Consider the following 27,716-nt stretch of genomic DNA (forward strand, 5'->3'; position numbering starts at 1 on the left):
AGAATGTGACTACAGGGATGACACAATATTTTGGCACGGTGGTGCAAAGTAATGAGAGCAAATTTTATGGGTTTCTCAACAGCCTCAGACAACTCCGCTAGCGGTGGCCAGCCAGCGTCTTTATCTGACATCTTGAAAGGCTTCTCTTGAGACTAGGAGTGACTTGAGTGATCTCTGAATGCTAATAGGAGAATTGTTTTCTTCTGTACTGTGGCAACAGTCGTTTGAGTTTTCTGTGAGATTCGGTCTGCTGAGAAGCTGCAGGGAGCAGCCCCCGTGGTTACTGTTTTTGCTGCTTCCACCTTATTAAGTCTGCGACACATTTCAAAACACAGTAACACTAAATCAAAGTACAATAACTTATGGTATTTTAATCACACAAGCATGAGTAAATTCATACTCTCATTTCCAAAGACAGCTTAAAGCCATATCAACTTGTGGAGGGGAGGGGGTTAAAGAATAACATACTGAGAAAACATTGTTCACGAACACTAGAAATACAAACACCAAGTTTAAGAAAAGCATTACACACAAATATTTATAAATTGTCTCACAAAATAAAACAGCATCAAATTAGTAAAATGTTTGAGTCTTATGACACTTCAAGCTGCATGCACAAAACTGTACATGCACACAACAGCACACGTTTATTACATTTCTATATTATATTTACTCATACTGATTGCCTGACTTCAGTAGTATAAAATGAGAAATGGGGATAACGACATTTATGGCTGGAGTTTGCAGCATACAGGAGAGAGTTTTTTGGGGGTTTTTGTTATGTAAAGCTGGTCTTGCATTAACAATCTTTATGGAAATGCAGGATATTGATTAAAGGGGTAAAAATGCATCTTTGGTTTCTAAATGTTAACGACACCTCTGGAAATTATCTGCACCCACAAAAATAAAGCTTAAATGCACAGAAAACAAACCTGAGCAACTCACTGCCAATATATCTGTGTCCAACTAGAACAACTAGAAGACAGACGGCCCTGTCCATCCTGACACACAATACTGCGGTCCATAGCCTCCACATGGCTCAGTGTTAATTAAAAAGCCTTCCTGGGTTGCCTGTGTGGCTGTGCATCAGACTCTGCGATGTGGGGCTGCAGCTTGGGGCTGGTGGATATACTGGGAGTGAGAAAAGGGAGAGGCGCAGTGCAGTGTGTGTGTGTGTGTGTGTGTGTGTGTGTGTGTGTGTGTGTGTGTGTGTGTGTGTGGGGAGTAGATCTTTGAAAGCAGAGCCATGACAGCTGAGGGGGGAAGCATGTGTGAGGCATGTTTGTTTTGCATTTACCCCCTGAGCGCAGCTGTGTGCACTGTCCTTTTCCCAGAACACCGGAACACAGCAGACGCCCTCACAGCTCGCCCTCCGTCCAACCCCTAGGCTAGAGCACGGGGGGCCCCATGTTCACATACGCAAAGATACCCTCTCACTTCTGAGATATGTCCTCTGTGCGTGCACATGCCTTGCATTTGGACTGAAGAGCGAAACTGGAGGTGATTTGGACGACTTCAGGGTGATCTGCTCTGCTGACAGGCTTTAGCCTGCACCTCACCTCTCTTACCTGCCTACCCAGGAGGTTCAGTTTAGGGAATTAGCAATGGTTGCTCTGCCTCGAGGTGGTACTACAAGGTATCGAGTTTGCTTTCTGAGACCATGAAACCCTTTGTTATGCTTTAGGCCTAAATCAGGCTTTGCAAACAAAGGAAACCATGTATTACCTCATCTTACTGCACTAGTAAAACTCATCTGCTATTTCTGGCACAGGAGGATGCTGTTACTAGGGAATATGAAAGTTTACTGTTTAAATATATTTAAACATTTGAATGATGTCCTCAGTTAGATATGAGATATCTGGCTGGGTCAAGCTCACGTAAACCTCTATTTTACGCTTCTTTTTTTGTTTTTGTGACACAAATACAGTCATACTGTTTAAATCCTGATAGACGTAACCAGAGTGAAGACATAGAACATACTTGAATTTGGTACTTTATCCTGTCATGTTAGTATCTGACTAAAAAAAAAAAAAAATCATCCCTCTTTGGAAACATGGCCAAAAACTGATGAAGCTTTAATCCTCGTCTCCATGCCAGAACTCTGGGACAGACACAATTATTCTGTCTTATTCTGGTGTACAGAATTTTCAGGCAGTTTTAACCTTGTGGAAGATTTGTTAAAAAAAAAACATAAAAAGACTGTTGGACTGCTGTAGCCTCATTCCCATCAAAGTTACCTCACTGCAGATGGCAGATTGACTATATTTTATCAAGAGACCCAGAGAGCAACCAGTAGCTTTTCATTTAGTGTCTTGAGCAGTTATTTTATGTTACATTGTCAAATAATTAAGGTGAATTTGATCTGAGAGAGAGACCTGAGACCACTCAGTAATGCAGAACCCAGCTGAGATATACACATTTTAGTGGGCCAACAACCCAAACACATTTGCAATTAAGCCAAAAACCCACACAGAATGAATGTGAGAGACTTTGGGGCCCTGGGTCAGGTGCCCACTATTCCCAGTTGAGAATGAGACCTTGGTTTTACTTCAGCTGTAACACATTTTCTTCCAAATATACATGAATGTTCACGTATGCAAGAGGAACAGAAGCAAATGACTTTGAAGATGCAGGACAAAGCTGGGGTTTCCTCTGAGTGCCATGCTGAGTTGTCCCAAGGAGCCACACTAAAACCTTAATCAGAAGCACAGTGGTCGCTCTGCATTAATCAGGGTGATGGAGTACTTTGAAAGATTTGATGAAGGTAAAAAAAAAAAGAAAAAAGAGGAAGAATAACAATGACATGTATGCCAGCGCTGCATCGACAGCCAAATGCAGGCATGTTACAGTCCAGAAAAGGCTGCTGAATACTGACATCCATTCAGTGTTTAAGAGTGTCAACACACAGTGTTATCCCCAGTAGCAAGCTCTGTTTCAAAAGAGGCTTCTGCTGGTTCCTGTGTTATTTCTGGCAGTCTGGATGACTGGTAGGCACTTCTCTCTCTGAAACCTGTGAGACTAGAAATGCAAGGGGCACAGTCATGTCCACTTGGAGTCTTTCTCCTGGAAACAGAGCTGCATCTGTTTGGAGGCTGGCGCTCCCAGGCTCTTCAACCCTGAGAGCAGCAGGCCTGCTGTGCCCCTCTACACCATTTCCTCCTCCATCCCGTCTTCTCTCTGGGCATCAGCAGGCTAGGGGTTGTGCAGCAGGTGGATATTTTACCGTGACCATACTCAAGAAAGCCACTTTTCATCTGTTTTACTTTGAAATGTTAGAGGGTGCAGCCACGTCTGCGTTTGTAGTTACTGAAGCACATACCCAGACTCAGTTATAGAGACATTTGTATTGATGGTCAGAAGCTTCTTAATGTTTCTGAAGCTCAGCACCAGCATGACTTAAGTTAATGCTGACAAAGAGTAACATGTATGTTTTGCTTGTTTGTTTGCTTAATGAACTAGCTGTGAAATCAAAACTTACAACATAATGAAAGGAGGGGAAAAAAAAGGGTGAAAATTTAAATAACAAGATCAGAATAAAAACAGCACCAAACAAAGATACCAAAAGCCCTGTACAAACAGAATTTTGTCTGTGCTAGCAAATAAGTGCATGGATTTTTTTTTTTTTTGGATTAATTCAACTTTTCTTAGAATCTTTATTTATTTATTTGCCTATCTTCAGCACTACACTGCAATTCCTGTTATACAGTACAGCTTCACCTCCCACCAGGCTTACTTTCTGCTACCGGAACCACCAAAAACATGGCAGCTGCCTATTTTGCCAAATCTCTCATTTTTTTTCTACATAATTTGATTGCAGCATTTTTGAAGGTAGTCACTGTTGCCTTAAGAGTTTTGATTTTAGTGCCCCCTCACCCCATGCTGGGATTGTTTAGACTTTTCAGGGGTCAAAAAGCCCCCCCCCCCCCCACCCGACCCCTATCCAGTATGTGTCAACACATCATGTGGCCCAAGATATGGCTGCACTGTGCTCTTTGGCTTTCATGCGTAAAGCGGCGATACTGGAGGACTTGCGGTCAGGGTCCATGTTGAGATCGTAAGTGTTGATGCCTCCAGCCATGCCAGGAGATCCTCCAAACAGGCTGCCCATGTGAGCCTGCCCCATGTGACCTCCGGGACTCGGTACTCCCAGAAAATCAGACACCCCGCTGGCAGAGTGGGGGTGAGGTGTCATGCACGGAGTCACCGTGTCGCACGGCACGACGCAGCCAGGCACGGGAGATGCAGCGCTGCTGCCACCGATCCAGGAAGGGTTCTGAATCTGGAATATTGTTGGGAAATCAGCACTGATTAAAAGTGGCAGAACTGTGACAATCACAGAGCTCGTTACTTTGAATACAGCAAAGACTGCACTGGTCGTTTATCCCATTAACTAAAACTAAAGATTACTGCAGGTGTGTTTTCATTTATCTGACTCTAACCTTATCCCTAACTAGTTATCTTTTGGAGTATTGAACCAGATTACGTCCTATAATCCAGCACAATCTAATCTAAACCGTAATGTGCTTAAGAATTGTTTTAATTAGGGTATATATATATATTAGTAATTGGCTTCCTTGCTGAGGGTTACACATTTTCTTTACAAATATGTTTAAAAAGAAACAAAAGCCACACACCCAGCAAAACCACAAATTCTCATTTTTAAACTCCACTTATTTTTTTTTATTTAGATCACCAGCGGTTCTTAAACTGTGAACCCCCCTGCGAACTGTTGGATGAGACAAAAACAGCATAATGTGTTAATAAGTAACCTTACAGAGGTGCGTTAATGTGTTACACATTTTGCCCTGTTTTTCTTAAAACTAACTCTTGCTATAAAGGAAACAGCCAATTTTCTCCAAAAAAAAAAAAAAAAAAATCTTCAACAATTCCTTTAAAAGGACATTTTTTTTAACTGTTGCCACCTGCAGCAACTTTCCTGACATAACGGAAGGCAATTAAATGTTGATTTTATTGCAGGCGAATTGTTTCCAGTCTGTAGTAGAAATGATTAGAGTAATAGCAGTAAAAATATCCCCCCTGTCTCCAGAAAAAAAAAATACCTACATTTAAGTTTTGGAAAAAGTGGTCTGAAAGAACATGTGTTAAAGAGCTCATACTGTACCTGAGCATAGTTCTCAGGACGGGTTAGAAGAGGCAGCTCGTAAGCTGTCGAGAAATGTGTTCGGACCTGCTGCATCTGACCAAAGCGCTCCCTCTTTCGCCATTTTGCTCTCCGGTTCTGGAACCACACCTGCAGAGAAAAGAAAAGGTCCAAATGTCATAAAACCAGCAGGAACACTTGAAATTGTATCTGCGAGCACAAGAACTCTTTACTTTCATCTAGGACAGAGTGTGCAGTCAGAGGAACTCAGAAAGGTGAAGACGGTGAGCCTGAACTTTTAACAGCAGCTTTCCCCTCAAATCTAAAGGAAATACTTTTCTGTAGATACAAATCTAAGTTTCCATTTCAAATGGGAAAATGATCCCAATGCGGGTACACTGCCAAAGACTGAAAGGCTGAATATCGGAAATATTATCTATTATCTTAGGTGTAAACCTTTTTTTTGTTTTAACAAAAATAATAATGTAAGAAAATCCTGGAAATGATAAAGACAACAATGAAGATGAAACGGCGTGTAAACAACACGCTGCGGCCTCCACAGAGCTTATTGCTTATTTGCTGTCCGCCAAAAACAGACGGCGATAATTATCTTTGACGTCTAAACCTGGTGTTGTTGTTTATGGAGAGCATTAGTTTGTTTAAATTTTCATCACAGGATGTGAAAGTTATCAAAATGCATTTGTCTCCGGCGGGCTTTAGATGTCAGCTGATTTCCTTTACAGCTCTCAGCTACCAGACTGGACTGATTATGTCTTAAATTCAGCAACAAAAAATGTACCTTCTGATAGGATTTCTCATATTTTGTGTATCTGCTCTTTGCCCAACTACTTCACTATAAATCTAAGGAGGCAATAAAGGAAATTGAAAAGTCAGATGGGATTATAACTTGAGGTTTGTTTGCATTTTCCTTTTTAATTTCCTGAAGCCTAAAACTGCTGGCTTTCTGATGCTGCCCCCCCCCCCCCCCAAAAAAAAAAAAAAAAAATAGGAAAGAAGGAAAAGAAGGACATAATCCTTCTTTCCTTCATGTTTTCATTCATCTTCTTCTGCACTGTCTAACTCAGGATGCTCAACCTCAGGCCAGATCACACAGGTTCTTTAAAAGTAATATCAATAATTATACACAAAAAATGTTCATACGTTACCTTTACAGCCCAATATGCGCTCTGCCAGCAGCTCTAATCTGCTCAGTCTTTGCTTCGTGCCAAGTCTGTTGGCTATTATACAGCGAGAACATATTTTTGTGCTGCACACGCTGCATTGTGACAGTAATTGGTAAAGACCTTGACAGCTTAAGTAGCTGGTGGACTTTCAATGAGGCTTTATTTATGTTACTGCCCCAGAGAAAAGGGCAGAGAAATACCAAACTGGCCCCGGCAGGAGAACTGTATGGGGCTGAAAACACTTTGAAGTGAGGGACCGGCTCAGAGGATTGATAACCCTCCTCTGCTGTCACTCATGTCAGCTTCCAAAGCCAAAGTAAAAAGAAATCCAAGGCTGAGCCTGGCTTCAGTTTTCCAACACTCCTAAGCACTAATAATATCACTGAAGTGTCTCTGACCAGTGTTGTTGTTCATTAAATGTGAGTTTGTTCTCATTTCTGCTCCTCCCACCACATAATTTCTTATTTCCTGTGTCAGTTAAAGGTAAGATGAGGACACTGGTGGACACAATACCAAAAGAAATATAGAATTTGATATCTGCCTTTTGTTTAAGGGAATGTACTGCACCCAGAAAGGACTGCTGTAATCTATTATTATTATTATTACTATTATTATTATTATTACTATTATTATTATTATTATTATTAGACTCTTACATGGCTTTTCCTTGGCATACGGTATTAAAACCATCACCTTAAAATTTATTTTCAGGCTTTGCTGACACCTTTAATATTATTGATAAGATCTTAAGAAGTAGTATTAGATTTTTAACTGCTAGTTTAATATGCAGTTTTATGCAATATTATGTTTAATTTGTCTGAAATGTCAGGACATAAAGACAAAGGCCAATTACAGTTTCCTGTTGTTTTGTCTATAAAATAAATAAATGAGGCAGTTACACCTCCCTACTAAAGCTGACCATTGCTGCCCCCCCTTGGACCTGGTTTAAATTTGTTTGTATTAACTATAATTTCTGTATGGAAGGTTGTTTCTGCCGCTGAAAAAAACAAACAGAAAAAAATATTTAAAGCCAAAAGTCAAAATTACCAATTACCTGAAAACTTAATAACTCAAAATTTCAAGTTATTTCCTCGGATGTTTACGTTAGCGAGTCAAAATGTTGAGATACTAAACTCAAAATTTTTTCAGTGGCAGAAACAAGCTTCCTTATATATGTGTACTGTATTCTTGTTTTGTGTATATCTCTGTGTGTATTGTTCTGTGCCTCTTGCTCACTGAAGGGCAATCTTGGCCAAGATACTCTTGCAAAAGATATTAAATCTAAAGAGTCCTATTTTTCTTTTTAAGTAAAGGCAAAATAAAAAATACTTACAGGTTCTGTTGGCTGATTGCAAAGACATAACCACAACAAACGAAGCCCCAGATCTGTACAGTATCCCTGACTTACATTATTTCATGTAAACATAATTTCAATTAATTTTTAAAATGGTTTCATAGTTTAAAAATTTCTAGCAATCCTGCAAGTTTGAGCTGAATCTCTGTGTCCTCTGTCCTTTAGTTGTTCACCTGGTGCCAAATGCCATCTTGGTTCTCAGAACCAACAGAACAGCAAATGATGCTATTGAAACCCTTGACCCTTGACCTTCCTATATTGTATATAAGGTCTGGGCTCGCTCTCTTCCTTTGAAACCCTAAGACTGAAAAAGCAAACAACTCCAGGCCCTAATGTTGTTTAACTGAAAGTCCCCTGTTTTCATGGGATGAAGTTGAATCCTCCCTCTCTGCTTCATGCTCAGCCATTTTTCTTTTGTTTTTCTAATTAAACAAAAAGTTTTGAAAGGTAAAGTAGACTTCCCATCAGGTGATCAACTTTTTTCTTCCCACATTTGTTTCATTCCAGATGTCAAAATCATGAGCAGTGAGTCCTTTTCGCGTGTGAATAAAGCACAGACCCCCGTTCTCTGACTGACAGGGCATCTCGTGTCTTTTATCTTTTTAACTTGAGTGTTTAAGAAGGCCACTGGGAGAGCCGAGGCCTGTAAAAGCTGTCTCCATCTGATGCAGGCAGGTCCGTGATAGCACGAGCTGCAGAACAGAGCAGAGCGGCATGCCTTGAGCATACCTTGAGAGACTCAGGGTTGAGTTATAACCCTCTGGCTGCATGGACTTCCTGTGTTTCACAGTGGAAATCTGCTGGCTACGGCTCCATGTAGAAGATTGGCTTTAATCTAGCTCTTATCATCCCATGTATGACAATGCCGCACATCAAAAACCATATCCAGAATATTGAATCTGTGCATTGTTGACAGACATCACATGCCTCAAAACAGATATGACTTAAAATATAAATCACCAGTACGCTCATATCTCCCTGGAAGGGTTTCACACCCACCCTGGAGACTACAGCAGGGACACATTCTTGTCAGAGGAGGAAGTTAATGAAAGAAAAACACAGAAAATCCCAGGGCTTTTGTAGTCATACACATACACTACACACAGACATGACGCAGAAATGGTGAAGGTTTCCTTCTCCGCTCACTAATGTTGAAATACATCACAGCAGTCATAACTGCTTTGTAAGCTAATCAGGGCTCGATGAGAGATGCCACAAGCCAGACAAATACTGACGGAACTAAAATCAGAGATTCACCAAACTAAAGCATTGTGTTTGTGTGTGTGTGTGTGTGTGTGTGTGTGTGTGTGTGTGTGTGTGTGTGTGTGTGTGTGTGTGTGTGTGTGTGTGTGCGCGCGCGCGCGCGTGTGTGTGTGTGTGTGATAGAAACACAGTGGAGTCAAAGGGGTCTTCTCATATGTTGATGAACGTCTGCTCTCCTAAAACTTCACATATGAGGCCCAGGCAGCTCAAACCTCAGCCCCCCTGGGCCCCCCTGGCCTCTCTTAGCTCCCACTCCCCCACTCTCTCCCCCGACTCCCACATTACCAGATAAATCTCTCATGTTGTTCTGTGAGTGACGTTATCTATGTAGGGCTGCAGATACTCTGAGATCCATGAGGTTGTGATGTTTAAGGTTTTCTTTGTGCTTCTTTAAAGGAGAAGGAAACCTCTGTAAAGACATGCTGTTACCATAACTGGACTACTACTGTAAATAAAACATTTTTTCAATGAACCTCAGTGTGTTGTTATTAAACGTGGGCTTTCTTTTTTTCCAGATCTAACTGCTGTTTTCTGTTTTTTTTTTAACCTATTTAGCGGCAATGTGACAACCCCCCCCAATTTAGCTGCAGAGTGTCCTCCAATACCTGCACACGAGCTTCAGTCAGGTCCGTCCTGAGTGCGAGCTGCTCTCGAGCATAAACGTCAGGATAGTGTGTCTTCTGGAAAACTTTCTCCAGCTCTTCCAGTTGGTAGCTTGTGAAGGTTGTGCGGTTGCGCCTCTTCTTGCCTTTGTTGCTTTCGCCACCATCAGCTTTGTCCAGAGGGCTTGCTAAATCACTGCCCGGCGTCCTATCAGAGGCCGCCTTGACACTCTGATCCTTCACAGCCAGGTATCTGGTGTCCATTCCAGGTGGGTCGGAGTCTGGGGCCAAATCAGAGTCTGCCAGACCTGAACTGTCTTTACCTAATGAGACAGGAAGAAGATAAAAACTGTTAGGAGAGATTTGTATTTTTATAATTTTATTAGGATTGATATTTGTGAATATATTAAGCTGTGACTGAAGACGAAAAGTAAAAAATAAGGTATGTAAAGAAAGTCATTACATAATGCTGAGCAAAAAGGATGGCTATAATTTGACTATTAAACACACACTCTTTCAGTGGAGAGGATATATTAGTTTAATAAAATAAATCTGTTTTTAATGGTTTTTGTCCAACTGCTATTATTCAGAGTTTAAGGAAGCAATTCACACTTCACTGATTGAAATCATATGTGGATTCTCAAAGTGAGTCTGTACAAGATGAAAGCTTTTATTACGCCAGCTTTTCTCGTATTCCTCTTTCTGGCACAAAGGTTTGAAATGGTTTTTATGCAATACTTTGCAACATTTTTGCTTTTGAAAAACAGAGTTTTAGGACTGTGTATTTCGCACGTCCATGGCTACTGAAACATAAATGCTGCCATTTATCACATGGCCTTATTTCGCTTTCTAGAATCATCCTCCAAATAAATGACTGCCCCCCTTAGAGCGATATTGATATTAAGTGTTTTCTGATCTGAGACCCTCTCAAAAAGTTTAATATAATCTATTACAGCACTGGGCACTGGGGACAAATATGTTTCAGTCTGTCACCCTTTAAAAAGAAATAAATGAAAAAAACGACTATCCTACTAAACTTCCCAGTCATGAATCCTTGCAGCACATTCATAAATAATGATTTATGTCTACGATCAATATAATATTTCATGGGGTTTGATTGGGTGGAACAAAGGAATTTCTTGCTCTTTGTGAGGAAATTCTGCCACTTATGAAATCTGTTGGTGTGCAGTGCCGAGACTGCGCGTCGATGTGTTTGTCTGTCTGACTGTGTAATGGATGGTGTTGATCACCGGCTGCTTACAGGCTCCAGTTGTAGTTCATAGATCATTCTGCGATGTGTTGGGGAAACACAAACTCGGGCCATAATTTGAGCCTGACAGAAAACTGCAGTTTTTTTTTGTTTTGTTTTTTTACAGTATGCCCTCCTCAGCCACCTCCAATCCAAGATGCACACACACACACAAACACATGCACACACACATTTGTATGTGTAACTGAAGTCTGCAAAATCACCTGGCAGCAAAACTGTCAGAATTAAATTGCTGATGAAGATCTTTGTGCTTTCTTTCTACAAACACGCTCCCTCTTTCTTCATGGTGCAGTTGATCATAAATTTCAACAGCCGTGTCTCTGAGTTGGCAGCTCTTTCTGGCCCCTCGACTGCCTCTCGCTGATCTAATCAATTGTAAACACGTCTCTTGGTTAATAACTATTCCCATTGTGGGGTTATGATAGCTGAAAGTGTGTGTGTGTGGGACATGCATTCAGTTGCTTAATGAGACCTCTCTCTCCCTCTCGCCATGATTTAGAGTAGCGGCAACTCGCAGCGCTGCACTGTCCCGCTTGTTGATTTTATCTGAGGCGTTAGTTATTTTCAGGAATGAGGACATCTCTGCTCATCTGCTCATCCAACAGTTTGTCGGGTTAGACATGGGAGGTGTGTGCGTTCATGTGAGCTCCTTCTCAGCCCTCAGTCAGCACAGAAGGCGTCACTCACACCCAGTGACCCGAAATCAGAGCCATGTTGGGTAATGTACTACAAGGTGAGCTGAAGAGACAGGCTCTCATACCCCGACTCCCTCTAAATTGTATCTTCGAATCAATTTTTATGCAATAAAAATTGTAAGCATATGTTTGTTACTTACTGCTACAACTGTTTGCTTGAATATCAAATTCAGTGCTCCACTGTCAGAGTTTACAATCCCTATCTTGTTTGGAAGAATATAAACATAAAAAAAAGTCATATTTTTCCAATTAATACCAGGCAAAGCATTTGGCTTGATATTATAAAAAATTGTGCTGAGGCTTGGTCAGGGCAGCTGTGTATGCAGAAGTTGTATGGCTGTTATTTCATTTTATTCAGTCTTGCAAGAAGAAAGTAAAACATGCCAGTTAGCATTCTGCAGCATGGCGCTGAAGAAGCATGTATCCGACCAGATGCATTTCAGCCCTGCAACATTCAGTGAACAGAGGTCGGGCTCCTCCGACGGGTTCAGGAGCTGTGTTTTGGTGGCAGACCACTTGCTGGGGGTCCAATGCCTGCAACATTCCCTCACTGTCCATGACTAACATCCCCTGTTGAGCTTCAAGGGCGAAAATGTGTTTTCTCCTGGCATAAATACTATGCAGTTATTTAATCATATGTCTCTGGCCTGCACCCGCCGTCCCTGCAAAGCGAGAGCTGTCAGGCTGTTTGAAATCATGAGGCCTCTCACTGATCAAAGGCAGTTGTTTATATCGCATCACTGAAGTTTTTCTGGCAGAGCGGGATATTGTGACAATCTCCTGCTTGTTACCCATGCAATCTGCTGTAGTTCTCCAGCACTGCCCAAGGTGAAGAGCAGTGAGCCCTCCTGCAGGGAATGCCATATGCAAAGAGAGAGAAAGAGAGCGCACAAGATATTCTTACCGCAAAGAGTGCTGTCAGGATAAAATCTCCTCATAGGCAAGCAGGAAGGAGTGACTGTGAAAAACATGCGCTCCATCAAAACCTCTATCATAGTGTTCATGACTACAACTGCTCTCTACCCAGAAGTCTCCTTTACAATTTTAACTTACACCTGCACTTCTGTGTGTAGTCTCTTAACACAAATATGCTATAACAGTCCAGCAAACGCACAAACCAAAATTCTTCTTTTTTAGATGAAAATGCCATAAAAATGTTTTTAGCCACGACCACAGAATATTCTATTTTCACTGCAGTGGATCGACCAGTCAGCATCTGTTCAAATTACTGTGCACAGTAAGGAGAGACGTGTCTGCAGCTCTGTGTGGCAGGCACAGGGAAAAGGTCTGGAGAAGTCAAATACACAGAAAGTTCTTCCAAACAAAATGATGAGGGATTATACATTCGAATTAAAGTTCTGCCGCGTCTCACACACTTAATGTCGCAAAGCTACTGGTGCAAAACAGATGCTCTTGAGGGCCAAACATGGACGTGGCGCGGACTGCTTAATTTAAAGCTGAAAACGAGGGGCAACATCAAAGTGTAAATTTAACAGGGCTATAAAGTGACAGGGCACTTTCCTGGCCTCTTTATTGACTGGAATGACTGGGGTCAGCACAGTGTGTTAAGAGGAAACACTATAAATCATACACCCCACGAAGGCTGAGAGATTAACAGTGTGTCATTCAAACTGAAAAAGAAATATGTCAAATAGTAGAGAGAAAGAAAGAAAGCGATGAAGAAGTGAGAAAAAGAACAGGGGAAAGGAACCATTAATAGAGTATATGTGGATTAGATTTGCAACAAAGCCATTAAACACAGGTTAGTCTTGCTTCACTGCAACAGCAGAGGTAGGCTGGTACACTGAAACTGTGTACGCAGGAAAGACTGACATAAAATATGAAGTTGTTTTAAGTTTCTCTTTGATTATAACTCACGTGTAACTACAGGATTTATCACAAAATGCAAACTAAACACAACTTAAGCACACTGCATCTTCGATGTCACTAGAGGGATGAAAATAAAATATTTACAATATAATGTGTAATAAATTATTATTTTTAATTACACAGACATGTGACGTACTCTTGCTGACTTTTACAAGTATTTATTTTTATTGTCATATTTGTACTTTTGGATTAGATTAGATTCAATTTATTGTCACTGCATACGTCACAAGTACAGTGCAATGAAATGCAGAAGTTAAAGTCACAATATCTTTGTTGTTGTTGTTGTTGTCGCTTTATTTATTTATTTTTGTGCAGCAAAAACAACCTGCAAATGTAACACTGATATGCTATGCAGTATAATCATGATTTAAATAGATGTAGCATGAGTAAGCAACATTTGCCTGTTTCCTCATTCAGCAGTTTGGAAGTACATCGGCGGTGATTTGAGTTTCATGCAATTTGCCAAATATTTCACTTTCATCCTCTTTCAGCTCCAGGTTTGGTCTCAACCAGCTCCTGCTAAATGCTTCATTGTTTTCCTGTACTTTGTTTAGGTTCACCAGGATTAAATATGTGGATCAGACAGCTGTAGATTTGTCACTATAAGTTTAAGTCCACTATAAGTCTTTATAGTGGGGAAAAAAAGTAAGGAATCTCAAAACATCTTCAACCTGTGCTGAAGATGTGATCATGACCATATCCAAGGCGTACAAAGAACACCTTGGATAGTGTGACACTTTGTTTCCTTGGTGTAATATCAGGTGCTTTATGCATTGTTTACCTACTCATGCGTGCACACACATACATACACAATGCACTTTTGCACCACTGCTCTGAATTGGAAAAAACCTGAAGTGCCTCAGAGATACTGGAAAAACAAACAAACAAAGAAACATAAACACATTTCTGTTTGTTCAGTGTTTGTAACCATGCAACAGGTAGCCATTAACCTCTCTGCACCAGCTGAATACCAAATGATCAGAGTGATAATCCATCTCAGCAGGGTGTGAAAAATTCACAGTGAAAAAAGAAAAAATCCCATAAAGACAAAGGTTGATAAATCACCTCTCACACGGTCTTTGTCTTTCTTGCACTCACCCCCTCTGCAACTCTCCCTCTCCCTCCCACCAGCTGGAACAAAACTGAATTTCCTCCATCTTATGTTTTGTTGTGTGATCGAAACAGAACATTCCTTCTGAGTTTGCTCGTCTACATTTACATTTTTGGGGGGACTGGGGGGAGTCACAGACATAAAATGAAAGAAAAAAATACTTTGTTGAAAACATGCGTGATCACTTTTTTCCACTCAAGGATTCAAAGTGAATTTTTGAACAGCAGTTTGAGAACACAGCGTGCAACCAGTTTCCACCAGCTAACATCCAAAAGACCTCAATCCTAACAAGGAGGTCTGCAGCAGCTCTGTGTTTGGGAATTCAAAACTCACACACTGCCTCACCTGCACCATTAAGAAATATTAATTACCCAGCAGCAGAAATACTGCAACTGACCATCACCTACAAAATCGTGGTGATTGTTAATTTGCTTTAAGGCCTCAGCAATATAATACTGCAAGTTTGCTAAAACATCAAATATTCAAGCATGCTTATAAATCTGCTGAATTTTAACTTTTAAAAAAACAAACCAAGTTTCAATAATATAGTTTGTAGTGATAATAATAAAGAAAGTGAAGAACAATCCTAAATTATTGGTGTCTGTGTTTCAACTATACGTTTGCATTCATCAGTTTCAGAAAGTACCTGGGCTTCAAAAATCATAAAAACACAACAGTTGTGAAGCTACAGTCCTGAACACATAAAGATAAAACCCTGAAAATAATAATAATAATAATAATAATAATTTTTTATGGAAATTTTAACCCCTTGTCACAATTCACCTTGCTACACAATAAGAGGATAAAAAATTTCTGAACCCATCTGCAGTCCCAGTTCTGTGTAAGCATTCAGTTTACATGAAGCGGTGACAAAGAGACCAAAGGAAGTCCTGGCCTTCGTGAGCTTTTTTTACTGTGCTGCTCTCACTTGGCCATGCAAACTGAGCCTAATGTAAATTACTCTGCCAAACTTTAAGCTAAATGGTAAAATGATCCTGAGTCCTTGTCACCTCCACTCATGTCACTGAGTTGCTGAAGTGTGCCTCAGTTGTCTGGGCTGCGTGGCTGGTTCCCATTATGCCCTGCTCGAATCAATCAGCACAGATTGCCATTATGAGGGACTGAAATGGTTGCAGTGGGGCTAAAAATGGTTAAACTATATATATATATATATGTTTAAAAAGCCGATGATTGCAGTGGCACAATCTCACAAGGCAATGAAAGCATCATCTAAACGCTGGTCCTACTGGAGATGATTTCTTTAACTGTGTAAGTTATGAAATATTAATATCTACAGGGCAGCAAAACAGGATTTAATTCCCGCTGTGCAAAGAAACCAGTTTACAGGTCAAACAGGAAAAACAGCAGTTTTTAATGTCTTCAAATTGCACCAGCAGTGTGTTGTTAGTGAATGATGTTACTGCCAAGCTTACCTCAAAAAAAAAAAAAAAAAAAGTAAGACGCTAACCTTTTTTAAGTCCTGCAATTTGGCACCCATGCAGCACCACAGTGACGTACAGATGTGCGACAAATTATAGGAAAAACCTCAACCCTGGTCCCCTACTGTAAAGAGATGTGTTGGCTCACATAATGCTGTGGGGGGCTTTGAAAGTTGTTCTGAATGATCATCATTCCCTGATGGATATTTTGCCTGATTGGAAGATAACCCCCACCCCACCTCAATTCATAAGGCATGGGGGTAAGGGGGTGTCACTGAATGGTGATAAGGATGAAGGTCATCATACGGTATGGCCTAAAACCCATGGCGAATTCTGGATTGACAGCACTCTCCACCATCAAAACACAAAATGAGAGAAATCTCTTGTTTCATCCCTCCAGTGCATCGCCGAGACACTGCAGCTTACTGAGAAGCTTTTCTTTTTTCTTTTTTTTTCTTTTAAATTGTCACCCATCCGTACTTTGTCATACTGGAGTAGTTAACCATGTGTTGTATAATGCTCGAGTCTAATTCTAAATGTTGCAAAGAGCTCTGTTTTGACACCAGAGAGTTTAAAATTGGGGTTTCAAATGGATTTTCTCTGCTGTGCGCGCAGGAGAGCTCCCACTCGTCTCCAAAAACACGAGGACAGGAAAGCCGAGCTAAAGGTCAGCACCCTGAGACACCGAGAGAAGATATGGACACATCAAAAGGGGAAGCGTGTTGTCTCTGGAGGATCACAAAGACATGTAGGTGGCTGTTCTAAGACTATGACGTGATTGACTAGGTCCCTAGATCCCTATTTTTTTCACTGTCCATCTCCATTTTTGGACAGTCTTTGATAAAGTACATGGATCACTTACATATTTCTTTAGTATTTGGTGGCGACAGTGTATCTTTTTTAACCCCTGAATGCACTATCTGTGATTAAAAGTAAATCAGCAGTTTTTAGGATTCTTTATTATTTCTATTTTCTGCAACTTGCATAATGTATTTGACAGCCATCTACCACTGAAATTGCAAATATGATAGTATTTTGTCCTGCAAAATCTTACAGATAATGCTGAACGCTGTAAGGCAGCTAAAACTAATGAACCTTTTTTTTCTTTTTTTTTTAAATAAATCTCTAATAATTTTAAAAGGGTGAAATATGAACTTTTACTTTACCACCACTTTATTTTTGTTTTGGAGTTTTAATATTATAACCACTGACATGAACATTGACTGTTGCTTTAAGGCAGCCTTCAAACAGTGTTTTAACCACACTGCTCTTTCACCGCTCTCCCATATATTTTCTTCCAGTTTTTCAGTCAGTGTGAGGCTGTCAGCTCTCAGCCTGATCTCAAAGCTGTTCAAGCTCCAAGAGCTGCCTTGTTGATTTCATGTAACAATATGATTGGCAGTGTGCGGAGTATAAACAACATAACTGTGTTTGTAGTGTCTCTAATGTAAGTAAATGTTTATTAGACGGTTACGGCGCTCTCTGTCTCGGTTATAGCTGGCAGCTTGGGCTTCAGACAGCTCTGAGACCAGTCATCACATCACCTTTGACTGAAGGGATCAAGCCGCAAATTATAACAACACAGCAGATCTCTGACAATTTGAGTGAGTGTGTAAAATACAGGTTTGATAAAAGAAATGAGCCAGGAAGTAAAACAGTCCAGCATTTTCCAATAAAAACATCAGGAATCGTTTATAAATTCTTCCCTTGGCTCGTAAGTTCAGCACATTTTACTGCTGCGTTCAATTTATGTTGAGCGGTGTAGAAATCAGTGAAAACCTGCAGTCACTGATAAGGACAGGGAGCCCCCCCCCCCCCCCCCCCTCCCCTCCAACCGGCACCACCACCCCGAGTCAAAGGGTAGTCATCCAGTATTTTACGTGTTTAAACGGCGCAGTGAATTTGATTTCATTCCTACAACAAACATCAAGCAGGATGTCATCTGTTCCCAAACTGAAGACTTAAAGGAGGATTGCCTCTCTGAGGGTCAAGCCTGAGCAGAGAAATAAAAGCAAACAGAGAAGGTCTGACATCTGAGTCGTATTAAAGCGGGAGCTCTGATAGCGTGGAGATGTTTTTTTTTTAATGCTTTCTTCTCGCTGTGAATTTGGACGTTATTAAGTCGCTTTGTTATTCAACTAGAATCCATGACGACCTAAAAACCTGGTACAACCTTTTCACTTTCAATTTTGAAAACAATAAAAACGAAAGGAAAATCAGTAACAGCGAATAAGCGGAGATAAAAAACAAATATAATAAATACACCGCCATATGGGAATCTGCTGCAAACACGACCTCAAGACTCCACTTTAAGCTTTTAATTAAAACAAACATACAGGGTTTATTAAAAAAATTATTTACTCTCTTTCTTTATTCGTAGCCCACATTAAAAAAAAAAAGTGTACTCACAATCTAATGACCGCGGCTTCCAAAATAATATTACATTTTTATTTTGTTTCGCTCTGTCTGAACTATGCCAAAGTTAATGGGTAATTAAAAAAAACAAACAAAAAACCTTAACAGACAATTTTAAAAGACCAGAATAAATTTTTCAAAAATATTCTTCTCTGTTCTTGACATTGTTAAACTATAAAGGGGTTTTCAGCAGGCCGACATCCGGAAACTGTCAAGACATCCTTAAACAACATCGACTAAAGAAAATAAGAATAAGATTTGTTTTCTTCTTCTTTTTTTTTTAATGGAAAAGCAGCGTTTTTGGACAAACCTGGAATGACGACTTCAGGCGTAAAGGCGACACGACAGGGGTCTTTCATCGAATAACGTTTATTTTATTCTATATTCTGCAGCATGAGCTCTCTTTTTGGGTTATACACACACCACTTATTGTTTCTGTCTAGCTGTAAATTCTGATGTTTGAATGGATGTTTTTTCCTTGTTTTTGGAGAGTATTTTATGTATCACCTTTAAGCAGAGTAATTATCAACTACTGAGATATAGATATAGCTATAGACATAGATTTATATAGAGATACAGATAGAGAGAGCGAGAACGAAGAAACTGAGTCCTCTCTGTATGTATGTATATATATATATATATATATATATATATATATATATATATATATATAATGTTGCTGTAATATAATGGATGTTTTTCATCTGCCTGGTTCCCTCTTGAAACCTGTATTGAAACCTGTAGTTTGTTTGTTTCCTGCTTTCTGTCACGTTAGTCTTTCCAAACTTTGGGCCAACAGTGAGAGCACGGAGTCTTTGCTGTCAGGCCATCAGTTTTGTTCTGTGTGTGTGTTCTTTATGAGCATGCAAGAGTGCAGTTAAGGCCAGACCAGCCGGTTTATTTTTGTTAACTAAAAACATGACGCGTTTCTTTTTTGGATAACAAATCTTAGCTGAGGAACTTCTCTTTATGGTTCCTCGTTTAATTTTTGTTAAGTTAGAGGCGGTTTAGGAAAACACGAATTAACGCTGTTCAAAAGTGGCCGCCTGCCTAACGAGGGTCAAAGTTTTATTCACACCCCCATCATTCACCAATTACAGCAGCTCTCCTTCGCAATTAAACTAATTGGATCCAATCAGGCGGTGCAATGAAATGAAAATATCATCAGTTTGGGGCTCACTATTTGTGCCGTCTGAAAACCTGTTAATTCAATTGTCCGACTCAACTCCAATATTAAGGATTGTAATGCAGATTATCGCATTAAATTCGCCCTAATTTAATTTTGATGGCCAAAGAGACAATTTGATAGTCGAGAAGATTATGCCTCTCCTTAACTGCGTTACGCACAGAAGCGCTGCGTCTTTGAGAGTTAGCATATCTTAGGGATCACTTCAGAGAGCAAAAGTTTGTTGATACTTTTTATGCCCCGAAGTTCCACATCCTTGGGATGACAGGAGGTTAAAAAAAAAAAACAAGCAAAAAAACACAACTAGAACTAAAAAACTTTGGATAAGCGCCCCCACCCCCCAAACAAACAAACAAACAAACAAAAAAACGGGGCATTTATACTGATCTGGGCTCTGTTTGTTCACTTGTGCATTCGTGCCATTTGCGATCAAATCTTCTAAACCCTTAATAGTTACCCGCGGAGTCTGTGGGAAGAAGCGGAGCAGTGAGTGGCAGGTTCAAAGCCGTATCCCTAATCGACAAATCAGACGTAAAACTAACGCTGCACAGACTCCCTCTGGAGAAAACATCCTGATGCTGAACGACTGCAGTGACTTTCATTGCACAGCGTGCCCTTTGATACACTGGCCCTTTGCGATTTCTCTCCCTTAAACTGGAAACCTAACATTTAATTCTGGGCTGCATATGCTATCTTGCATCATCTTAATCTTTTTTTTTTTTCTCCCACTCACCGTAGCAAGGGATGAGCGTTCCGTTATGTCCTCTCTCCTGGTGCAGTTTGTCCTCCTCGGGGGGTGTTTTGCAAGAAGACCTCTGCATGAAGAGGTGGTATTTGCTGAAAGTGCCTTGCCCAGCTGCGCCGGCATCCAATGACTGGCACTCCTGTTGGAAGGGGCTCCTGGACTTTTCTCCGTAAGCCTGACCTTTGTTGGGCAGGAAGGCAGTGGGGCTGTATTTGGTGTCAGTAGCTGGGAATGTCCTAAAGTGGTCCGTCTGGTGATCCCTACCTTGCACAGCAGAGGGGCTATAATATGAATCCATGGATGTCATATCACTGTATGAAACGCAGGTCTCGGTGTTCATGCCTAAAAAAAAGAGTGAAAGGGAGAACAAGAGCAAACTTTTCTCTCTCTCCCTCTCCCTCTCCCCCCCTCTCTCTCTTCCTATCTCTCCCTCTGTTGGGAAGGGAAGCGCAGAAACCCCTTCCTCTCCTACCTCATTCAGATGAAAATAGACACACACTGCAGAGACTGCAGCGCACACCAGACCGCAGCTGGGTTTGGTTATAAAACGATTCAGATCTTTTCCAGGAAGCACTGTCGTTGACCAAACACTCCACAACTCCCCTCAGGTTTGAGGAGAGTTACACAAACCCGTCTTCCCTTAGAGGATGGGACACAGATCTCCTGCCTTCGAGACCTCTCCCAAGTGACTATGTTGATGATATGAACGAGATGAGATAGTGGGCTTATTTGCTTTTTTCTTTCTTTTTTTTTTTAAAGAAAAAAAGTTTGCAAAAAGAGGGGCGGGGGGCTTAACACGTGACAATAACGCAATTTGGAAATGAATACATACCCTCTGAGTGATGGCACCAGGGCGGAGAGGGGACAATTTTATGCTTCATTCACAATGGTTTGTCAAGGGCAAATCATCCATATTGAGCGGCTTCTGAATAAAATGAGCGTTAGTTTAGAAGCTCGTTTTCATCCCTGAAACATCACTTGAAACGAATTTCGGTATCCGTTAATGTCAGCTACAAAAACGTTTGATTTGTGACGACATGTATTTCAGCGTTATTGGACTTTTACATTTCAATTAAATACGACCGTGAGGCAGAAAATTTAATAAGCTGTATGCCTAAAGTTACAATGTTTCTAAAGACTATATATTGCACCTTGATAAGTTATGCCCACAAACCACCAAAATTTCAAAGATTGTAATTATTACTGTTGTTACTGAATAAAATATTTCTAAATTCACTTTTCAAATTAGTCTACTTATGTTTTTTTTTTTTTTTTTAAACATGCATAAATGCGACGTAGAATATATTATTTTACGCCAAGGGCAAATTGGGTGTAAAATAATATCTGTTTTGTAATTCTTCCTACTATATTTTCACACTGTATATGATTTAAAAGCTTAAATATCTTGCAGATGTGGAAAAATTAAGAACCCTGTAACCACAATATCACAAATCACTGCGCAGTAGCGACGCAATGACAGAAAACGCGTCGACAATGACAAAGACATACATTATTATTAGAGGCCATTCATAAGCATTACTAGTTTGTGGCCGTGAGTATATTTCCTATGTGCTTTCTCTAACCTTTATATTAACCCAAACAGTGTGAAAACATCTCGTTGGTTTATAGAGGTTTCCTACTTTAAAGAGCAGCTCATTATCTGACACAGCCTTTAAGGATCAGTCCTGTGTGACCCGTTTCAAATCTTTTATAATTTACAAAGTTTTCCTGTCATTTAAAATGAAGGAAGATATAAAGTGCAACCCAAGCCCTACTGTATGGACGACAGTAAAAATACCATGCATGCAAGAACACAAGCTCCTGTTTATGTGTGTGTGTGTGTGTGTGTTAATTTTCCTTAACTGCAACATATTTTTTTTGATAATAATATGAACTATGATCCAATTATTTCGTACGGAGTCTGCTACATTTGAACCAGGGCATTTTGAATATTCACATTATCCACTGACATCCATGCCACAGTGAAACAGTCAAAGAAATCAATGAAACTGAAATCACTGAGTTAAATATAATGTTTTAAAATCTTTTTAATATGTTTCAAGTGATAAAATAAGAGATCGGTTTCACACAATTTTTTCCAGGAGGTCCGCAGATGTGACATTTTGTCTCGTCATTTCCTGTTTGTTGCTCGTCGATTGGGGTGCACGGGTTTTGTTTTGCAGATATTCACAGACCTTATGAGCAACCAGCAGAAAAAAAAAAAAAGAAATCTGATCAACTCCCTGCTTGACATTATATGTGGGTAGACACTGCAACAAAAGGCACAAATAAGCTCATACTGTCACGCACACATGGTGGACACATGTACACACAAGTTTTATGTGTGAGTGAAAAAAAAAAAAGAAAGAAAGCGAGTGAAAGAGGAGTCGAAATCTGCCGCTTTCACTTGATTGGATTTCAAATTAAATCCATGAGATGAAAGGTGTCCGTATTTGTGTGTCTGATGTAATGTTCATGCTCTGAAAACCTGGCTCACACTCTGCTGTAAACCGACTGTCCTTAGGGGAGAGATAAAATGACTTTACAACAGTTTGTGTTGCATCTTTTACAGTCAAAAAAATATCTAATTACCTTGAACTCTCGCCCCTTTTGCCAGAAGCACGATTTATGGCAGTGAACCAGAGTTCATGATCGCTTAGTCTAACCTGCTACAACAGTTTACTTCTGTCTTGGCTTTTTCTTAGCAGAGAGCTGACAATAAGTAATGAGCTTATCTGCCGTGGCTTACTCTTGTGCACTGCATGTAAATCAAGAAAGCATTTTATAACCTGTTGTTCACCACCTGGCAGAGAGGTCAGCTAATTCATGAATCATTTTAGAGATAAGAACTTGTGTGCATTGTTCCAGCAGACGCCTGAAATGCTTCATGTGTCAGAATATTGTCTAATCTGCCTTTATCTGCGGCACAGATCCAGGATGGCTACAACCGCTGTAAATAAAGATAGAATACAGCGTAATTTATTATTCTTTTGTAATTCTGTTCACGTGTTTAGAGGGAGGTTCATGCTTTGGTCTCCTTTTATTCCACAGAGAAAAAAGTACCCACAGTTTTACTAACTGTAATTGCTATCTTAAAAGAATCTTAGACACTCATCTTTTTGCAGCCCAGTAAGGTCAGACTGAGAGCGTATGGGACTGTGGTCCTGACTACTAAAAAATTATTTACGTGTCAGTTTTCTGGCAGAGTGAGTGGAAGCGTCCCCCTAACAGTAGGCCCACCTGCAGTGAATAATGGAGCATTAGAGTACAAACACACACACACACACACACACACACACACACACACACACACACACACACATACTGATTGCATTCATGCATGCATCATATTTTACTTCCAGCAACTCAAGTTGCATCTGCCTTTATAAACTCCAGTATTTAGCCAAATTCCTTTAAAAAGAATTGCTCACTGATGACACAAGTTTCACCCACTAACTGTAATGAGGATCACATCGTTACAGTCCCTTGATGAACATTCATTTGACAAAATCCAATATATTTTTTTATTGCATGTTATTACAAACATGCAGTCCTCATAGAAGCCTTGCAACTTCTATGAGGACTGACTTTTAAGAATTGAATCCATGATTTATAGTATTTTTTTCCCTCTTACTTAAATTTCACAGTTAAGTTGTGGCAAAATGGGGATTTATGACTGTAAAATTCGCATCTTATGTTAATTTCATACACTGCAGATGTATTACTTAAAACACTGCTCAAATCAAGTAATCGATAGCATTAATAGCTTCAAGTAAGTTTAATTAGGAGTTATACAAAGCCCATTATTCCACTCAGGAAGTAAAAATGTCAGTAGACAGTCAGCAGCTTTTTCATAAACATTTATTATTGCCGGATACTTTGAAACCACGAGTCTACTGACTCACAGCCGTGACTAATGTTTTAGGAAGCCTTGTATAATTTTGTTATATTTAATGAATTTTCCGCTTTCCCAGTGAAACATATAAAGGCATTGTCCTAATTGCACAATGAAAAAGACTGTTGTCACAGTCAGTGACCTTGAAATGGCACTTTCAGTGTGTGCTGTTTCCAGACGCCTCGTTCCACTAACCGGACTTACTAGTTTATCTATGAATGTTGGGGTTAAAAATAAACTCCAGGACACGGAAGAGACATGAGCCCACATCCTTGTTGCACTGACAGCATTAAACTTTAGCCTCTCCAGTTTGACTTTAGCCTGTGGCAAAGCAACTTGATTGAGGCCTTTGATGGGCATTAATACACCGTGGAGAGACGGCTTTGTTCGGGAATGGAAATGAACATAAAACGGAACAGGAAGGGGAGAGGCCCACAAGAAGCTCTTATTTAATTTCACATAAAAGAGAAATTCCGTGTTCCCAACAATCTGAGGATCATAACTCTGTATGTGTGTGTGTGTGTGTGTGTGTGTGTGTGTGTGTGTTTGTGTGTGTAGTAGAGATTTGCTGAGGATTTCTGAAGCCATAGCAGCTCGGCCCGTGCTATTTTGAACATGTTGCATGTGACATTTTAAAAACATATGCTTGAAATAATATTTTCAGTGGCACTGGACAAATAATTTGAGCCACTACCTGGCGAGAGTCCGTGTGCATAGGCAAAACATCTGTAATTAGTCTTTGTGTAAAAATGATTTAAGCTCTGTTCAGCTGTTTAATCTTTGTGCAAATGATATCTGTAATTTATCTGCCTGAGTGAAAGACTGTGTCATATACATCACAATACTTCTGTTGCATATTTCTGCATATTTTATATTATATACACTGACACGTCTTTCAGTTTTATACTTTGATCTGTATTCTTTGTTCTTGTTTTATCCTCTGTGCTGTAAATTAATTTTATTTTATCAAAGCCACATGCAAAGTGCTTTGGAGGACCAAGTTCTGGGGGAGCCAGTAGAGTCAGTTGCTCGGACTGGGGGATTATGAAGACCTATTCGATTTAATGGCAGGCTTCAGAGAGCAAACAGAACACAGACATCAATGTGCTTCAAGTACTTTTTTGTGCGGTAATGCTGAACAAAAGTGAGATTTTTGATACTTCCTTCAGTCACTTCATCAGTGGTGCATGTGTCTAGTTTAGTGGAATCAAATAGCTGCTTATTATTATCTTGATGTAAATACAAAAGTTTTGTTAAATAGAACTTCACAAGTTTAGATTACATTTTCACTGGTGTGCAGAATAAGCCAGGAAATGACATTTCTCAGGAAACACTGCAAACATATCAGCAGACTTTTCCAGCATGGAGTGTTTGAGTATTAAAACTAACATTAATACTATGATTAAGATTATGTTGCCTGCCTTCACTTTGAGTTACTTTTCTGTTGCCTTTTATGCGTTTTTATAATCTCATCCTAGTGGTCGTTTTAATTATTTTAATATTTGCTTTTAATTTACCTGTTTTTACATTCTTGATTTCCTTTATCATTTACTTTCATCTCCTCATGCTGCATTTATTTATCATTATATATCAAATCCCTCACACTAAGATTTAGCCTTGAAAGTGGCCTCCTTTTCACGGGCATCATTTTTCCATAAGTAATAATGAGGTGGTCATGACTCTGTTTTATTTTAAGTTCCACACATCAGTGCTGGTGTGTGCATGTGTATCATGCATGTGTTTTGTCTCCCCAGGAATTTTTTTTTTTTGCCACCATATCATCTTTCTGTGCGTGTCACAGAACATTTTGTCATTACTACTGCTTTGTTCATGAGCAAGTCAGGCTGTGTGAGTGTCACCTTTTTGTTGCTGAGTGTGTGAACCAGCATCTCTCCCCTCTCTGTGTCCCTGCAGTCAAAGGTGGCGAGGACACACCGGCAGGTTCCCACATCTCTGGACAGTTTAAGCGTCCTCTTGTTTGAAACATTGCAGCAGACGTTCATTTGCTGCTTCAAATTGATTTCACATGAGCGAGCCACTGATCTGCGTCAGCAGATTTTCCAATGAAATTAAATGAAGAAAGAATGAAAAGAAAAAGCAGTGGCATTGATCTTGAATTGAATTTTAAAAAGCCCAAAAGGAGATAAAGATAAAAGATAAAGTCTTACTGAGAGGTCAGATTAGTGTATAATCTTAGAGTATAGTGTTCTGACCTCCGGTACACACAGTGCCAGTGAAACATCTGCTGGACTTCCTGTGGTGGAGCTTTAAACATCTGGCACCTTATGTCAGGTTTAAAGAAAACAGGTAAGCTCACTGTGGACTTTGGCTGGGGTTTTTTCACAAGAATAAAATTTTATTTCCAAATGTGCTTTCATGGTCCAGTAAACATTCATGTAATGTGAACAAAAATGTGGAGTTTTAAATCACTGAATTATGTATTATACCTCTTAGTCCATCTCTTTCCCTCAGTCTCCCGTGCTTCTTTGTACGCACTGTCTGTGCGAGGACCACAGTGTGGCTTCAATCCAGAGATATTATTTTCCATCTGCTGTCTTAGGAACACCTTGACTTTTGGGTACTGCAGCTCTTGTAGGAAGCCTAGAGATGGTGTCTGGCTCATCCGAACCCACAACATGCACAAAATTCACAGATGAAAGCATGTTAGGATCTGGAAGTATGTGTCCCATATGTGACTACCTCCAGAATCTGGTGTTGATCTTGGGATTCCACTTTTACTGATATGATCATTTGAGGGAATAATCCTGCTGCATTAAATTCAGGGCACACTCAGCTAGCACGCAAACCTTGCAATAGAGATGTGAGTGTTGGTGTATTTCTGGAGAGAACGGTTAAATTCGAATGAGCACATTTTTGCCATCAAATAACCCCTGGGAGGTATTGTTGATCCACCTGAGTAGTTTTATTCAGCAATCAGGGAGGTTCTTCTGAGACACTGGCACGAATGGTTTACAGTCCACTGCACAGTCCCAAGCTGTTTTCATGTGTGCCCATTTTATTCAGGAGATCCTTGTCTAAAGCAATTACAAGTAGTGTCCCTCAATCTTGTTCAAATACACTGATATTTGGACAGGAGGAGGAATGTCTAAACCCATCACCTGAGCTGCCTTTACAGTACCAACAGGTGCCATAATGCTGAGGTACATAAACTGTATATAAAAGATACCACTGTAATGTCATCCACTGGTTTGTGGGTTAGTGTTTCGAAGCAGCGAGTTTGATGTTAAACCATTGCCATCTTGATTTTCTGAAGCCAGAAGTGACCTTATTTGGATGAGAAGGTTGCATGCTAAAATATCAGCTAATACAAGCTAGCATGGTTAGCGAGGAGCACCTAGATCCATAGATTGAATGAGTGCTTCACGTAAACACGCATACCTGCTAATTAGTGCTAACATGTAAACACTAAGGCCTCTGCTGAAGGGACTTTTTGGCTTCAAATGAAGGAGAACCCAAACATTCAGACCACTTGGACAGTCAAAACTACATTCTTTGGCTCTTTCACAGCAGTCAACTCTATCCTCTGTTGTAGCTTGAGGGTTAGT

At 40.1% G+C, this 27,716-nt stretch overlaps 1 protein-coding gene across 1 annotated transcript; it reads right to left on the reverse strand.

The window, feature by feature from the left end:
• Window positions 1-3,944: 3,944 nt before the first annotated feature.
• Window positions 3,945-20,595, reverse strand: alx4a (ALX homeobox 4a). Its single transcript, XM_030723778.1, has 4 exons — window positions 20,244-20,595; window positions 9,508-9,827; window positions 5,123-5,251; window positions 3,945-4,279 (listed from the first exon to the last, which is right to left on the reverse strand). The coding sequence occupies exons 1-4, from the start codon at window positions 20,593-20,595 to the stop codon at window positions 3,959-3,961; spliced, it is 1,122 nt and encodes a 373-aa protein (XP_030579638.1). The 3' UTR covers window positions 3,945-3,958.
• Between the last annotated feature and the right edge of the window lie 7,121 nt (window positions 20,596-27,716).

This window comes from Archocentrus centrarchus, chromosome 3 (genome assembly GCF_007364275.1).
Source record: "Archocentrus centrarchus isolate MPI-CPG fArcCen1 chromosome 3, fArcCen1, whole genome shotgun sequence".
NCBI lineage: Eukaryota > Metazoa > Chordata > Actinopteri > Cichliformes > Cichlidae > Archocentrus > Archocentrus centrarchus.

Bases quoted from the DNA above. Each gene is read 5' to 3' on its own strand.
- alx4a (XM_030723778.1), bottom strand. From the start codon at position 20,595: ATGAACACCGAGACCTGCGTTTCATACAGTGATATGACATCCATGGAT. The intron at 9,828-20,243 runs GTGAGTGGGAGA...CTGTCTCATTAG, and splicing joins AACGCTCATCCCTTGCTACG to GTAAAGACAGTTCAGGTCTG. The intron at 4,280-5,122 runs GTACAGTATGAG...ACAATATTCCAG, and splicing joins GTCCTGAGAACTATGCTCAG to ATTCAGAACCCTTCCTGGAT.